General features: G+C 43.7%; 1 protein-coding gene across 1 annotated transcript in view; it reads left to right on the top strand.

Moving 5' to 3' along the window:
- The first annotated feature begins 14,218 nt into the window (after positions 1-14,218).
- The window catches only part of LOC137427754 (Krueppel-like factor 4), a 7,729-nt gene continuing 5,024 nt past the window's right edge, over positions 14,219-16,923 (top strand). Inside the window, exons 1-2 of the mRNA XM_068117470.2 lie at positions 14,219-14,910; positions 15,048-16,020. Coding sequence (XP_067973571.2) covers positions 14,824-14,910; positions 15,048-16,020 — 1,060 coding nt within the window. The 5' untranslated portion in view covers positions 14,219-14,823. The remainder of the gene's footprint in view (positions 14,911-15,047; positions 16,021-16,923) is intronic.

The raw sequence follows: 16,923 nt of genomic DNA, 5'->3' as shown, positions 1-16,923 counted from the left end.
TGGTTCCGCCCCAACTGGGGCCGGTCCGCCGCTTCCATTAGGGTGCGGGGGTTACCGGGCTCTGCCCTTGACGAGGAGCCGACAGGGAGCCATGTTCTACCCCTGTTTGGTAACCCCATCGAGCACATGTCCGATGGCGGCTCGTTGGGAAGGCCTGGTGTCCTCCCACCACTCCTACCAAGCCGGAGTGAGGACGTGCACTCCCTGCGCTCGTTGTTGTTGTTGTTGTTGTTGTTGTTGTTGTTGAAGAGAACTGTGAGGAAGAGCTGCGGGGAGGTATTGGGAGGTCCTAAACTTCCTAACGGTGCCATACAATCACATTCTGGTGCAACGAAGGGTCAGAATTAATGGAAACGAAACCTTAACTGACATAGACTAAGAATAACTAGCAAGATGTCCTATAGTTGTCTACCTGAGATGCGGTGGACCTGGATGCGACATTTAATGGGGGAAATAGGGGGAGGTCGGGTCTACAGAGTGTTGTTTACAGAAAATGGGACTAGGGAATGGGGGATTGGGGAGAGTTGGGAAGTATTGAGGAAATAGGGGAATATTTACAAGCGGATATGGATGGATGCAAATCCCATATCCGCAACAATATATATACAGCACAACAACAACATGCATTTTAAGGCCATTTTCCCTGCTAGAGCGGGGGATAGCCTTGTGGTCCCCATGACAATCTTCTCCATTTTGCCCTATTTTCTGCATCTCTCCTTATTAACCCCCTTGCCCGCATTTTTTCTTCCACCATCTTTAGCCAAGTCTTTCTCGGTCTTCCCCATCCTCTACTTCCTTCTACATTCATTTCCATCACTCTTCTCAACCAGTCAATTTCATCCTTCCTCAACACATGTGACCAAACCATCTCAACCTGTTCCTCTTCACAGCATCAATCACAGGCTCTATTCCCATCATCTTTCGCAATTCATCATTTGTCTTCCTCTCTCTCAACGATACTCCACACATCCACTGAACCATTCGCATTTCCACCCTTTCCAGCCTTCGTTGCTGCTCTACGTTCATTACCCATGTCTCGCTCCCATAAATCATAACACTTCTCACACATGCAGCATACATCTTTCCCTTCAGCTTCAACGACACTCCCCTCCTCATCTGCATGCCACTCAGTTCCGGAAACTTCTTCCATGCACATCTCACTCTTGCAACCGTTGCCGAGTCTGATCCACCTTCTCCATTCAGCATGTCTCCAAGGTAGCAAAATGTTTTCACACCTTCCAGCTTCATGCCGTCTCCAACATCCAACTCAAAATTTCCTCCATCTGCAGCTCCCTCTGTGCACACCTTACATTTGAATGTAGCTGCCACACTGGTTAATGACCCTCTCAGACCACTACATTTTTGATGAACCCACTCAGCGCACATTGTACATTGAATGGAGTTCACTCTGACACCGTTCATGCACACAGCACATGGCCACTTCCCAGTTCTTTCCACCTCACCACATGCTTTACCTCTCAGACCACTACATTTTTGATGAACCCACTCAGCGCACATTGTACATTGAATGGAGTTCACTCTGACACTTGCCAGAGTGAACTTGCCTAGTTCACTTGCCATCACCTTCGTCTTTCCTATATTCACCTTCAGACCTTTTGTCTCCATACATTCCTTCCACTTGTTCATCTTTTCCTTCAGTCCATCCATACTTTCCGCAATCAACACCAGCTCATCTGCATACAACAACTCCCACGGAAAACCCTCCTTTACGATCTGAGCCAACACCTCCATCACAGCTACAAATAGTAGTGGACTTAGTACCGACCCCTGATGCACTCCCACCTTCACCTCAAACTCACCACTGTTCCCGTCCTTCATACTTACAGCTGTGCGCGCTCTTTTGTACATTGCCATCAGGGGGGTTGACTCAGCCTGTCATCCTATTTGAGTACCAGCTTGCTGGGATGAATGATCACAGTGTGTAACCCGATTTAGAATAGGTACACCATATCCCTGCGCATCGTCGGAGGTGACCAAGGGTTGGCGTCAGGAAGGGCATCCGGCCATAAAAACATTGCCTCAAACAGGGAACCATGCTTGTCATGGGGCCCGCAAGGCTAACCCCCGCTGTAGCGGGGAAAATGGCCTTAAAAACTATCATTCTATATTCTATATTCATTGATAGAAATATATATATATATGTGTATATATATATATATATATATATATATATATATATATATATATATATATATATATGTATGTATGTATGTATATATATATATATATATATATATATATATATATATATATATATATATATATATATACATACATATATATATACATATATATATATATATATATATATATATATATATATATATATATATATATATATATATATATATATATATAAATATATACATGGATAAAATATATGTATATACATATGCATTGAAAGAAAAAAATATATATATATATATATTGTTGCAGATCTCCCGAAGCCTGTTCCCGTTTATAAAGTGGGGATTAAACCCCTTTTTCCCCCTGGGTTTTCAGGTCCGCGAGGCCGAATCGCCACTTCCGGAGCAAACGTGAAAAAGTGTATCAGGACAACTTCGCACGTACCTTTAACCCATGCTCCCACGAAAGCGGGGACCGAAACTCGCACAAGCCACGCTTAATCGAGTACGCCCGAGTGGTATGCATATCACGAGACTCGTGCTGTTAATTTTATGGAACCCGATTCGAGCGGTTCTATTCGTACCATGCGAAGCCAATGAATGGATGGGACGAGAACGGTCAAATCAAAGGAAGAACACAATTTATTATTATTTACAATGATCAGGATGAAGGAAAGGGGACACAGAGTAGATGCTTAACAATGTTAACTTATTTTCCCAGACAAAGGGCGCACTCATTCACATGGGGAAAAGAAGAGAAGAAGTTCGCGCGCCAAGCACGCTTCGCCGTCGGTCGCTCGGGGGCAGCTCGCTCGGCGTGGCTCTCCGATGTTCACGGCACGTATGCAGGCGAAGGCAGGCAGGAGGAAATCGCGTGTCTGTGGCCCGGCATGGGTCGCCCTCTCGAGCACGTGATTAATACAGCGCAGAGCGCGGGGCACGGGGCACGGGGAAAGTTCGTCAACAATCTCGATCACCGCAATTCAATGCCCTCGTTCAGTGGTGCGTTCTCGTGTGTGCTCAAGCTCAACCCAACTCCAATCACTCTCACAGGGGCTTGAACTCAGGTTACTCTCCGGCTCTGACTGATGTGCACACGACTCTCACTCATCTCAACTGCCGTCTCGGCCCGAACTGAGGTGGGGGGCTCGGAGCAGGGTTATATGGCTCGGCCCCGACCTTACCCGAATGTTCCAGACCCCGCCTCTGGTCGTCGTGGTTGGCCACTCCCCTCGAGCCCTGATTGGTGGCTCGTTCCTTTCCGGCCACTCCTCCTGGAGCGCCTCCCTTCGGCCTCGGTAGACTTGTTCAGGCCTGCCACATGGCATTTCAGCGCCAAAAGAACACCTAAGCTCACTGGCCTACTCAACGCAAAACTAAACACAAAGGACGACGCTTACATTCACTAAGAAATAAATGAACTATCGTGAGGCTTCATGTTGTGGTGTGTCTACCTACGAGGGGGAATTAACCTTTATTCCAAAACCACAACAATATATATATATATATATATATATATATATATATATATGCATGGATAATATATATATATATATATATATATATATATATATATATATATATATATGCATGGTTAAAATATATAACAAGGAAATATAATATAATACTTAAAATACCGAGTAATACTTAAAATATAATATTTTAAAATATAAATTTAAATTTAAATTTTTTTTTTAATATAATATAATACTTAAAAATAATTTAAACTTAAAATACCGTTAAAATATAATACCGAGGCCAGGACGTCCACGCAGAACCACAAGGAGAGATGATCGCCAGCTGCACCGGTTAGTCTGCAATGGCCGTACCAAGTCAGCTAATCGGCTTCGGGCTGAGTGGCAGCAACTGACAAATATGCCTGTATCCAGAAGGCTAGTCAACCAACGACTGGTTCAAGCAGGCTATCGTGCCAGGTGTCCCCTGAGAAAGCCACGCCTGACCAGACAACACAGCCAGCGCCGATTGCAGTGGGCTAGAGAGCACCGTCAATGGCAGCCAGGACACTAGAATCACATGACCTTCAGTGACGAGTCTAGATTTCTGGTCTATCGTCAAGATGGCCGCGTCTGAGTGCGCAGACAAGTGCATGAAGCCCACAACGAAGATTGTATAGTGCCAAGAGTCCAAGCTGGAGGTGGTGGGGTGAGCATTTCGGCTGCTTTTCATGCAGGGGGCAAAACTGACCTGGTTGTTCTGAATGGAAACCTGAACCAGTTCAAGTACAGGGTCATTCTGGAAGAAACATTGCTTCCATTTGCTCGTGCAGCTTTTCGTGGAAACGTTGTCTTCCAAGATGACAATTCACGGCCTCATCGTGCTCACATGATCCAACACTATCTTGCTGACCGTGGTGTAGAGCATATGGCCGTGGTGTAGAGCCTGCCATGTCCCCGGATATGAATCCGATAGAGAACTTGTGGGGATAATTAACGCATCAAATCGACCACTTGGACCAGCAGCCGACCTCTGTGCGTGAATTGCAGCAGGCTATTGTCACTGCATGGCAAGCGATTCCTGTCCAAACCTTGGCAAATCTCGTGAACAGCATGTCTCGACGTGTACGTGCTCTCCTGAATGCTCGTGGGGGTTACACGAAGTACTGAACTGTAATTTTACTGTCCGTAATCCCAGTCATAATTTAGCTTTTGTTTTTGTTGAAAAACAAATTTGGCTAATGTGCAAAATAAAGAGATACTTCTGGAAAACGTACAGAAGTTTAACACAGTACTGTCCGTGATTTGAGTTCGATATCAGTTTACATCACTTTCAAGGATCAATTTATTTGCTTCGAAATGTCAAATGTGGTTTTGCTTCTTTTAAAGGTCACATTAACAAAATCTTGAATAATTTCTTGGAAAGTAAGTTCACCCCCACAAAAAAAATATTCCATATTAAATGGCAAGTCTGTAAATGCCAAGTCTGTATATGCATGGTTAAAATATATATATTGTTGCGGTTTTAGAACCCTCAATTTGGAAATAATTCTTGTAAATATTCCATTATTAAAAGGTTAAAGGTCGCACCCTTGATTAGTCCATATGCAACACGTAGGCCACCATAGGAACTTTAGTTATTTCCTTATTATGTGTCTAGATAAGGCCGTGTTCCCAATAGTTGAATCTGCGTTGCATTAATCAAATAAGATAGGCCCCATTCGCTCATCTTCCAATCGCTCTCTCCAAACGGCGCCATTATGCGCCCCTACAGACGGTGCCTTGTCCCTCCCAATTCTGTTACGCGCCTTGGTTAGCGTTCGCCTTGGCTGCCATTGACCATGCGGTCGGCTCAAGGAAAAGGGGGGCGGAACAACAAGAGCAAGGCATGGCCCTGTCAACCAGCCATTAAAGGCGGAGCTGGTAAGCCCTTACCAGCCAACCAGGGGTGAGGTGAGCTTGCGGGCGGGCGTGGTTTCCAAGCGCGCGGATTGATCTGAAGGCACGTAATATAAGCGCCAGCGCGAGCCTTTTCACGGAGTGGACTCGGGTTGGAGACGGCGCTTGGTCTGGAGAGAGGACTGCTTGTGGAAGGTCTGCTGGGAGCATCGGCTGCTGAGAGACGAAGCTGCGCAAAGCCCCTGTACGAACTTGCGAGAGAGAGAGCGTTGCTCGATAAACGTATTGCGTATGCCGCATCCCAGTCCCCGGATATATGTAACGTCCGCTCGTGGTCAACGACACGTGGCGCGCTACCGGCCTGCTGCCTTTGTCCATCACCACCACGGCACGAGTCGGGACCGGACGAGGAGCCTGGACATCTGCCTGGACCTTCCCCCCTACCAGCTACCATCCCGTGTGAGTGTGTCTGTTTGTCCGGGGTTGTAAGATAAGACTGAAAAGGTGAGCCTGCCCTGGGTCCTGCTTCTTCTTCTTCCTCCTGTATATTCCTTTCGTTTCCTCTTTGGTTTTGTACATAATTAATAAACCACACTTTGTTCTTCCTTTACTCTGGTTTCCCCTCTAATCCGATCACCTCCATCCTTTCTTCCCATTGAGTACCTGTGGCACGATTAAGAACCGCTCAGGATTGGGTTTAGTCTCTTGTTTAATGGCTCGGGCCGCGGATTGCTAACCGCTCGGCAATTTACCATCTTATCCATGGTTCGAGCGGGAGTTATTTCCCTGCTCGCAGTCGGTGTTGGTAATTAGGTATTTGGGACCCAAATTGACCAATCACCCTACCCAAGACCGACCGGGAGGAGCGTTGTAGCTTCCAGGACTCGGGACGGCCAGCTTAAGGGACAAGGGGATTAATCCCCCCTTGATAAGGGGGGCGCCGACCCTCGAATCCGCAACAATATATATATATATATATATATATATATATATATATATACATACATACATACATATATATATATATATATATATATATATATATATATATATATATATATATATATACAGTCACGTGAAAAAGTAAGTACACCCCGTGTAAAGTTTTGATTTTTTCAACATATTTCAACATACAGTGATTTGATCTTCATTTCAACAATATTGAGAGATAAAGGTGATATAATATAACAAATATCATGAAACATTTACATTTTGTAGTCCATTGTATAATTTAAATAAACATAAATGCAAATTTCGCATGTGGAAAAAGTAAGTACACCCTTGGATCTAATAGGTGGTGTTGCCCCCTTTAGCAGAAACAAACTCAAGTAGGCGTTTCTTATAACTGTCTACCAGTCTCTGACATCGACAAGGAGAAATCTTTGCCCACTCCATGCAGAATTCTTTCAGCTGTGCGATGTTTGAGGGGTTTCTTGCATGCACAGCTCGTTGCAAACCGCCCCCCCCCCCCCCCCCCCACATCTCGATGGGATTTAGATCCGGGCTTTGACTTGGCCATTCCAGAACCCTCCATTTCTTTCTTTTCAGCCATTCCTTGGTGGATTTACTGGTATGTTTAAGGTCATTGTCATGTTGCAAGGTCCACCTTCAGTTGAGCTTCAACTATCCGACAGATGGCCTCACATTATCCTCAAGCACCCTCTGGTACAATGAAGAAATCATCGTGGATTCGATGATGGTGAGCTGCCCAGGCCCTGATGCTGAAAACTGCCCCAAACCATAATATTTCCACTACCATGCTTTACAGTTGGTATCAGGTTCTTGTGGTCAAATGCTGTCTTTGGTTTTCGCCTAACATGTCTTCTGGTACTGTGGCCAAATAGCTTTACCTTTGACTCATCTGTCCAGAGCACATTGTTCCAGAAGTGCTGGTCTTTGCCTCGGTGTTCATTGGCAAACTTTAGTCTTGCACTGATGTTCTTTCTGGACAGCAAAGGTTTCCTCCTGGCACACCTCCCATGTAGATCAAATTTGTGCAGCCTCTTTCTATTGGTAGACTCGTGCACTTTGACATCAACAGTAGCAAGAGCTACCTGTAGGTCCCGTGATGATATTCTGGGGTTCTTAGAGACTTCTTTCAGCATCTTGCGGTCTGCCCTCGGGCTGAACTTGCGGGGGCGGCCTGGCCTGAACAAGTTGGCAGTTGTTTGGAATCTTCTCCACTTGCAGATGATCTTCCGGACAGTCGAATGATTGATTTCAAATTGTTTGGAGATCTTTTTAAATCCCTTCCCAGACTCGTAGGCATCTATAACCTTCTTTCTGAAGGTCTCGGAGAGCTCTTTTGATCTAGGCATGGTGACGCCGCACACTTCAACAACAAAGAGCAAACCAAACTAAATGTCTGAGGTTTAAATAAGACAGGTGCCTCCAAGATCCTCTCTAACGATGTTCTAATCATTTGCACCTGAGCTGGTGCACCTGATTCTAATTTTAGGTATTTGAAGTCGTGAAAAATGTAGGGGTGTACTTACTTTTTCCACATGCGAAATTTGCATTTATGTTTATTTAAATTATACAATGGACTACAAAATGTAAATGTTTCATGATATTTGTTATATTATATCACCTTTATCTATCAATATTGTAGAAATGAAGATCAAATCACTGTACGTTGAAATATGTTGAAAAAGTCAAAACTTTACATAGGGTGTACTTACTTTTTCACGTGACTGTATATATATATGGATAAAAGAATTTTTAAAAAATTAAAAGATTTTGGCTGATGAGATTTTGGTTCAGGTCCGAATGTCGATCCGGCCTAACATTGGGATACAAAACGTAGACTGTTCAGCCTGGTGGAGGTATGCTACCTGTTTCGTGCCGTTCTAATTTGTAATGATTTTCTGATCATACAATCATCTTCTATTCCAAAATGGAATTCTTCAGCCTTTTTTGCCACAATTTACAAAACAACGAGTAGCATAACCATAATGTTGATGTACATTTTCGTTTGACCTCGTCTCAAAGGTTAAAGTTGCCCAACAGTTCAAAAGTTTTCCACCCGGCCGAAAATTATCGAAAATAGGACTACGCGAGAACTTTTAAAACTTGAACATACCTACGAAGATGGCAATGATTCGGTTGACATTGCGGCTAAATTTATTCTCCATCCTCGAGTAATTTATGGTCACCTGCAATGAAAGATGCAACTATAAAGGTAATCCCTTTAGTTTATCTAATCAATACGTTGCGCAATGTGTCCGGCGGACTCGACCGAGTGACTTTAGCACCGAAAGCGATGTTAAAACGCCCTGAGCATGAGTGATGGTAACGTGTTAACAAAATAATAGCAACGCTTAAAGGTGGAGCGTCAAGATAAACCGCTTTGGGAAGCGTCTCGCGGTCGTGACGCGTCAAGGAACCGCAGTGACGTCATTAGGGGGTACACTAGGAGCGAACGCACCTCTGCTCCGCCGCACAATCTCCAAACCGTCTTTCAACAAAAACAGTCTTCGTAAGTCCTCAAGTGGAGTAGAAATGGCAGATACAAAGCAAAGCCCGTGTTTACGCCCGGAGCTATAACCTGAAGATTCTTATCGAAAAGGCGTCGTTAATCTTTTCATTTACGAACATCATGTGAGCGCGCGCGTTCTCTGAGCACCACGTGACACGGGAGACAAACGGATGTAGACGTCCTGAGACAAACATGGCCACGGGACGCGTACTCGTATTACCTTTCCGACATGTTTGCGAGCCGCGAACCCGAGATAACTTTTGTCTCTGGCGAAATCCGGCGATCAGGGTTGCTCGGTAAACACGGCGGCGGGAGCCCGTCTCGTTCCGAGCTCAATGGCCTCTCGTAATCGACCGCAAATTACAGAAAACCCTCTCAATGTCCGTTCGGCGTTGAATCTTTCCGTCGCTTGAGAAACCGGGACACCAGAGTTGGATAACTCGGCGTGGAATCGCAATTTTCCCTTAATGCGCTTTAGCCTACGGTGTCCCCATAACCGTGAGCTCGTCCTCCAGCTCTCTCGTGATGTCCGCCTCGATCCGTGGTCTTCCCGCCATTTCGTGGGTCCTAATTCTTACATATCGTGCATCGGGTGCATGACTTTCATCCTCCATTTAAACTTGTGAAACCTTGCGTGGCCTCAAACCGATCCGCTGTGACATTGCTGGCTCAGAAAGGATGTCTTTACTCGCTCTTTTACATATGGCCGGCTGGAGCCCAACATTTGGTGGTTCTCTGGATATCTGAAGGGCTGCCATGATGGCCTAGACCCTAGAGGTTTGCAAACTCGTCTCTAAGCTGTCTAGCCTGGGTTTGAATCCCGACCCGGCTATGAACTACCCTGAATGTTGAATTGGTGTTTGAATATGGTGTTTCGCAGGCTGGGTCATTACCTCCGCCACCAAAGGTGCATGGAGGTTATGTTTTCACCCCTGTCTGTTTGTCTGTCCGTTTGTTTGTTACTTGGCACTTTTTTTTCTTTTTCAAGTATGTTGATCACTCCGGTTTGTTTGTTTGTGTTTGTCTTTGTGTTTGTGTGTTTGTCTGTCCACTCACTTATACTTGCCTACAGGTCACAATTTGAAACCGATCTTCATGAAACTTCACCAAATGGTAGAGTGCGTGATCCGACACAATCCTATATATTTTTGAGGTCAAAAGGCCAAAAGGTCAACATAGGCCAAAGGTCAACCTTTTTTTCCCCCATTTATAAAATCCTCAATTTTCATCCGATTGACTTGAAATTTGAATAGGATTTACATATCGGCTTACTGAATACAACCACCAACTATATTTGAGATCAGCGTAGGCCAAAATGTCAACATAGGCCAAAGGTCAACTACCTTTTTCAAATTTCTAAAATCCTAAATTTTCATCCGGTTGACTTGAAATTTGAATATGATTTTCAAATCAGCTAACTGAATAAAACCAACAACTATTTTTTTGATCAACATAGGTCACAAGGTCAACATGGGTCAAAGGTCAACCACTTTTTCAGACTTCTAAAATCCTCAATTTTCATCCGATTGACTTGAAATTTGAATCGGATTTTCGCATCAGCAGGCTGAATTCAACCACCAACTATTTTTGAGATCAGCATAGGCAAAAAGGTTAACATAGACCAAAGGTCAACAACCATTTCAAATTTCTATAATCCTCAATTTTCATCCGATTGACTTGAAATTTGAATAGGATTTACATATCGGCTTACTGAATTCAACCACCAACTATTTTTGAGATCAGCCTGGGCCATAAAGTCAATGTAGGCCAAAGGTCAACCACTTGTTTTTGAATTTCTAAAATACTCAATTTTCATCCGATTGACTTGAAATTTGAATAGGATATACATGTCGGCGAATTGAATTCAACCACCAACTATTTTTGAGATCAGCATAGGTCAAAAGGTCAACATAGGTCAAAGGTCAACCACTTTTTTGAATTTCTAAAATCCTCAATTTTCATCCGATTGACTTGAAATTTGAAGAGGATTTACATATCGGCTAACTGAATTCAACCACCCACTATTGTTGAGATTAGCTTAGGCCAAAAGGTCAACATAGGCCAAATTTCCAAAATACTCAATTTTCATCCGATTGACTTGAAATTTGAAGAGGACTTGCATATCTGGTCACTGAATTCAACCACCAAGTGTTTTTGAAATCAGCATAGGCTAAAAGGTCAATGTAGGTCAAAGGTCAATCACTGTTTTAGAATTTCTAAAATCCTCAATTTTCATACGATTCACTTGATATTTGAATGGGATATACACATCAGTTAACTGAATTCAACCAACAACTATTTTTGAGATCAGCATAGGCCAAAAGGTCAACATAGGCTCAGGGTCAACCGCTTTTTTCAAATTTCTAAAAGCCTCAATTTTCATCCGATTGACTTGAAATTTGAATAGGATTTTCATATCAGCCAACTGAATTCAACCATCAACTATTTTTGAGGTTAAAAGAATGCTCTACTGAGTGCCATTCCACTTTGTTCTGTTTTGCCAAGTGTCGCTCTATGAGTGATTTTTCATTTGTCTGTTTGTTTGTCACCGGCCTACAGGTCACAATTCAATACCGATCGTCACGAAACTTGACCAAGTTGTATAGTTCGTCCCAATTGAAAAGCCTATTGTTTTGGGGGTCAAAAGGTCAAAAGGCCAACATAGGTCAAAGGTCAACCACTTTTTTGAATTTCTAAAATCCTCAATTTTCATCCGATTGACTTGAAATTTGAAGAGGATTTACATATCGGCTTACTGAATTCAACCACCAAGTATTTTTGAAATCAGCATAGGCCAAAAGGTCAATGTAGGTCAAAGGTCAATCACTGTTTTAGAATTTCTAAAATCCTCAATTTTCATACGATTCACTTGATATTTGAATGGGATATACACATCAGTTAACTGAATTCAACCAACAACTATTTTTGAGATCAGCATAGGCCAAAAGGTCAACATAGGCCCAGGGTCAACTGCTTTTTTCAAATTTCTAAAAGCCTCAATTTTCATCCGATTGACTTGAAATTTGAATAGGATTTTCATATCAGCCAACTGAATTCAATCATCAACTATTTTTGAGGTTAAAAGGATGCTCTACTGAGTGCCATTCCACTTTGTTCTGTTTTGCCAAGTGTTGCTCTACGAGTGATTTTTCATTTGTCTGTTTGTTTGTCACCGGCCTACAGGTCACAATTCAATACCGATCGTCACGAAACTTGACCAAGTTGTATAGTTCGTCCCAATTGAAAAGCCTATTGTTTTGGGGGTCAAAAGGTCAAAAGGTCAACATAGGCCAAAGGTCACCAACTTTGCCAAATTTCTAAAATCCTCAATTTTCATCCGATAGACTTGAAATTTGAAGAGGCCTTACATATCTGTTCAATGAATTCAACCACCAAGTATATTTGAGGTCACATCGGCCAAAAAGTCAACATAGGCCAAATTTCTAAAATCCTCAATTTTCATCTGATTGACTTGAAATTTGAAGAGGACTTGCATATCTGGTCACTGAATTCAACCACCACGTATATTTGAGGTCAACATAGGCCAAAAGGTCAACATAGGCCAAAATTCTAAAATCCTCAATTTTCATCCGATTGACTTGAAATCTGAAGAGGACTTGCATATCTGGTCACTGAATTCAACCACCAAGTATTTTTGAGGTCAACATCGGCCAAAAGGTCAACATCGGCTGCATTTCTAAAATCCTCAATTTTCATCCGATTGACTTGAAATTCTAAGAGGATTTGCATATATGGTCACTGAATTCAACCACCAGCCATTTTTGAGGTCAACATAGGCCAAAAGTTCAACATAGGCCAAGTTTTTTTAAATCCTCAATTTTCATCCGATTTACTTGAAAATTGAACAGCATTTGCACATCGAGTCACTAAATAGGGAAACTAACTTTTTTTGAGGTCAAATGGCCAAAGGTCAACTCAAGGTCAACCTTCCAAAATCATCAATTTTTATCTGAAAAATCGTCACTTTTCCTCCTATAGACCCGAGCTTTGATCAAGATTGTCAATTTTAATCTTGCTGAAATGGACAATTTGCTGTATCAATGGAATTTTTATCTTGTGGGGGGGGGGGGGCGGATTTTGCAAGTATCGTGATCTGCATGACGTCTTCTTGCTTGTTTGTTTGTTTGTGAACAAAATATCTCAAAAAGTTGTGGACGGATTCGGACGAAATTTGGCAGAGAGTGTACGTGATCTTGTATGTGACAAGATCGATTCGATTCGATTTTTGTGAAGATCTATAGATGGATTCGAATATGAGAATTATTTAATTTTAAAGTGATTCTTCACCATTGGGAGATCAAGCCAAAAACGATACAAAGCAGGATATCTCAAAAAGTTGTGGACGGATTTGGACAAACCTTGGTGGACCGGTTGGGTGCCTGACAAGGACGATTCAATTAGATTTTGGTGAAGATCTGAATATGGATTCGGATATGAGATTTTTTTTTTTTTCTAAGTGATTCTTCACCATTGGGAGATAGGGCCAAAACGATACATAGCAGGATATCTCAAAAAGTTATATAGAATTGGACGAAACTTGTTGGAAAGGTTGTGTGTGTGACAAGGAAGAATCTATCCGATTGTGGTGAAGATCTGAATATGGATTCGCATATGAGAATTATTTAATTTTTTAAGTGATTGTTCGCCATTGAGTGATATGGCCAACCAGGCGGAGGTATGCTCTCTAATGAGTGTCGTTCTAGTTCCGTTCTCGAGTGTCGTTAATCAGATGGACGTTAAACTCCACGTCCCATTTGCTCGTATTAGTTTGTAGACGTTGAAGATCCCGTGGCAGTCCTTTGCCAGGAGGAGGCGAGCTATCTCCAGCACCATGCATAAATTACAAATTCCTGCCCTAACTACTGCTGGGACGGCAATGGCAAACCACCCTGTGTAACCCTAGCATCCACACTCTGTAGCAGAGGATACCAGATTGGACATGATCTGAATTCACACTCGATTAAAAAAAACAATCTTGATTTAAAAAATAAATTAAATATACCTGGCCCCCAGCAATAGTACACACTGTTTATACACAAGATTGTATTCGTCTCCTCGTTTGGTGGTGTCCAGTGAATGTTTGGTGGGAATTACTGACGGTGTGTTTGAATGGTGCACCTGCCAGAATTGCGTATACCAACGGAACGTCAGATATGCTCACGGCCATTTCACAGGTAAAGGAGAACCCCGTTTAAAGAGCGCGACAGCATAGTTTCATTGCACAGGTAGATGTAAAAGGGACCCAAAATGTGCGTACTTTCACCTGACCTGACAATCTCCGGAAGATGTCAGCCTTAGTCAGAGCCCCACCCGACCTGAGCACTTTGGATTCACTTTTCAGACATCCCGTGGCGGATCGGAAACCCGTCGGGTCTTTTATGATGTATTCTTGCCACCCCTGCTGATTGTAATCAAAGCATTCGTGAAGTGATGTCAGAAAACACGGAAGATGAAAAGGAGATTGAGAGGAGTGCCGGGTCCTCCCTTGGCAGCTCTTTTTTAAACATCGCGACTTGCGTGAGTCTGACACGCACTGCTCCTTGTTTGTTGTTCGTGCTATGGAGACGAGGGTATCCTTACGTCAGGCTCCACCTAGTGGGGCGGAGTCTCGGTCAAACACCTGCATGCCTCATTTGGATGCGAGAACCGCCCCGTCCGAGGCCGGTCTCGTTTATAACTGGGTGCAGGTAACCCGAGGAGTATGTAGCGATAAGTTAGCAAAGGGGACTACAAGCAGGGCTGGTGAAGGTCGAGCTACCGAGGGGGGAGGGAGAGTCTCCCGAGTAGTCGCCTCAATTTCTAGCCATTGCTACGAACATTTGATATGGCCCTTGCAGACGCCGTTTTACCTTCCTTCTCCACCTTTTCCTCTCCGACAGACCTGGTCGAAAAGTACACTGAGCTGGAGAAGGTAGGACATTTTTGCCTTTAGGCTTCCTGCACAAGTCATGCTGAAAAACGGGTTTGAAAAGGGCACATTTGTTGCAATTGTCACGTTAGCTAAACTATGTGTGCTAACTTGTCCCGCTTACACCTCCCCTTTCTCAGCACTGGGACGAGTCGCAGAGTCCACTTCAGCGCAGGGAAGACGAAGAGATCGTGGACTTTATCCTGGCGAATACACTGATCTCTCCGTTCGACGAGGGTGCCATGGGTGCCGTGTACCCACTGCCGGACACACCCGAGAGCTGTGCGGCCGCCATAAGCTACAGCACCGCCGCTGGCGAGACCTTCGGAACGTGTGCGCTCTCCGATGTATTCTCCTCCTTACCTAGTGGAAACAGTCTGGTTGCCGAACTTTTGACTCCAGACCTGACGATCCCTTCCCAGCAGCATCATCATCAGCAGCAGCAGCAGCATCGGCAGCATCGGCAGCAAGGCTTTCCGTGCGCTCCTGGAGATTTCGCGGCAAACTTCGCCATAACGTTCGAGGCGCAGTGCAAGGCTCATTTACTGGATGCAACTTGGGAGGCGATTCCTCCTCCTGTGCCACAGCCTCTCCCGCTGGGGATTCCTCACATCAAGCAGGAGCGAATCGAGCCCATATGCGCGCAAAGCGCTACAGAGAAGCTTCAGGAGCATTGCCAGGCCTTCCAGTACGACAACCTTCAGCATGAGACCTATCTTAACCCATCCCTCGCGACTCCGAGTTGCTGTCAAGAGCTTCCGGGACATCATGCTTCCCATCGCTTTGCAGGTTCAAGCTCGGGCTCCGTGCGTCGCGGATGCTCCGCGGAGCCTGCGCGCTACCTCGTCACACCTGGGTTTCCTCTTTTCCCACCGCCGTATCCCGGAGCCTCACTTCACGCAGCCTATCCTGGAAAAAAATTCAATCAGAGTGGCCAGGCGATGCCCACGCCGCCATCGTCGCCGCTTCTTCCCAGCGAAGAGATGCGGCAGAAGCGCGGGCGGCGCTCCACGGGAAAGCGACGTATGGCGTGTCACACATGCGACTACCTGGGGTGTGGAAAAACCTACACCAAGAGCTCACACTTAAAAGCGCACATGCGCACACACACAGGTATCTTTCACTCTTTGCATTCACACCCAACACCTGTTCGAAAGAAATGCGTGAATTATTTAGGTTTCTGAAACATTAGGTGACAATACCAACTTAAAGTGATGCGGCATCAATTTTCAAACAGCAAGGATCATTTCTATATCATTATCTATTGTTTATGATGGTGTACAATTAATTGGTCCAAAGTGCAAGAATAACCACCGGGATTTCTCAACCGACAGGCCGGGTGACTCGAAATGTGTAAAACGGAAACTGTTGCTCAATTAGATGTGTCATCAAATGTCGGGATTCAAAAAATCCTCATACCACACACAATAGTCCAAGAAACACCGTTTTTTGTTATTAGTTTGTATTTTCAATATGCAAGTAATAATTACGATATACTTAAACATTGACAAATTAATGAACAATATGCCTATGCTTGCAGACATTTATTTGTTTCGTTCTGATAACAATTTTAATGCCCCAACTTATAAAGTATAAAAGCAAAGCGACATCTTTCATTTTTAATGCGTGAGAGCAGAATAATTTATAATCCCAAATAATTTGCTGCCATATTTATATAGTTTGCCATGATATAGAGATTGGTGAATTGTTTTGTGTGTGTATATATACACACGTATATGTTAGTAGTAGGTTGTAGACGGCAACTGCCCAGGGTAGTACTACCGTTCAGACTTAGGAGTGTTAAAGTGGTGCCTGGAACAATCTTGCACTCTCCATGTCAGGATTGCTGGTCTTACTTTTGTCTCACTCAAACTGTATCTATCGGCCTAGCTTCAATCTCTCTTTCTCGCAAACAAACATGATACACTTTTCATCACTCACTTTTCATCATACACTTTTCATCGTACACATTTCATCATACACTTTTCATCATACACTTTACTTCTCTTTTATTTA

Source organism: Myxine glutinosa, chromosome 1, assembly GCF_964187855.1.
Source record: "Myxine glutinosa chromosome 1, kmMyxGlut1.1, whole genome shotgun sequence".
Taxonomy (NCBI): Eukaryota; Metazoa; Chordata; class Myxini; order Myxiniformes; family Myxinidae; genus Myxine; species Myxine glutinosa.
The sequence above is the reverse complement of the archived record's forward strand: the minus strand, read 5'-3'. Positions and strand labels throughout refer to the sequence as shown.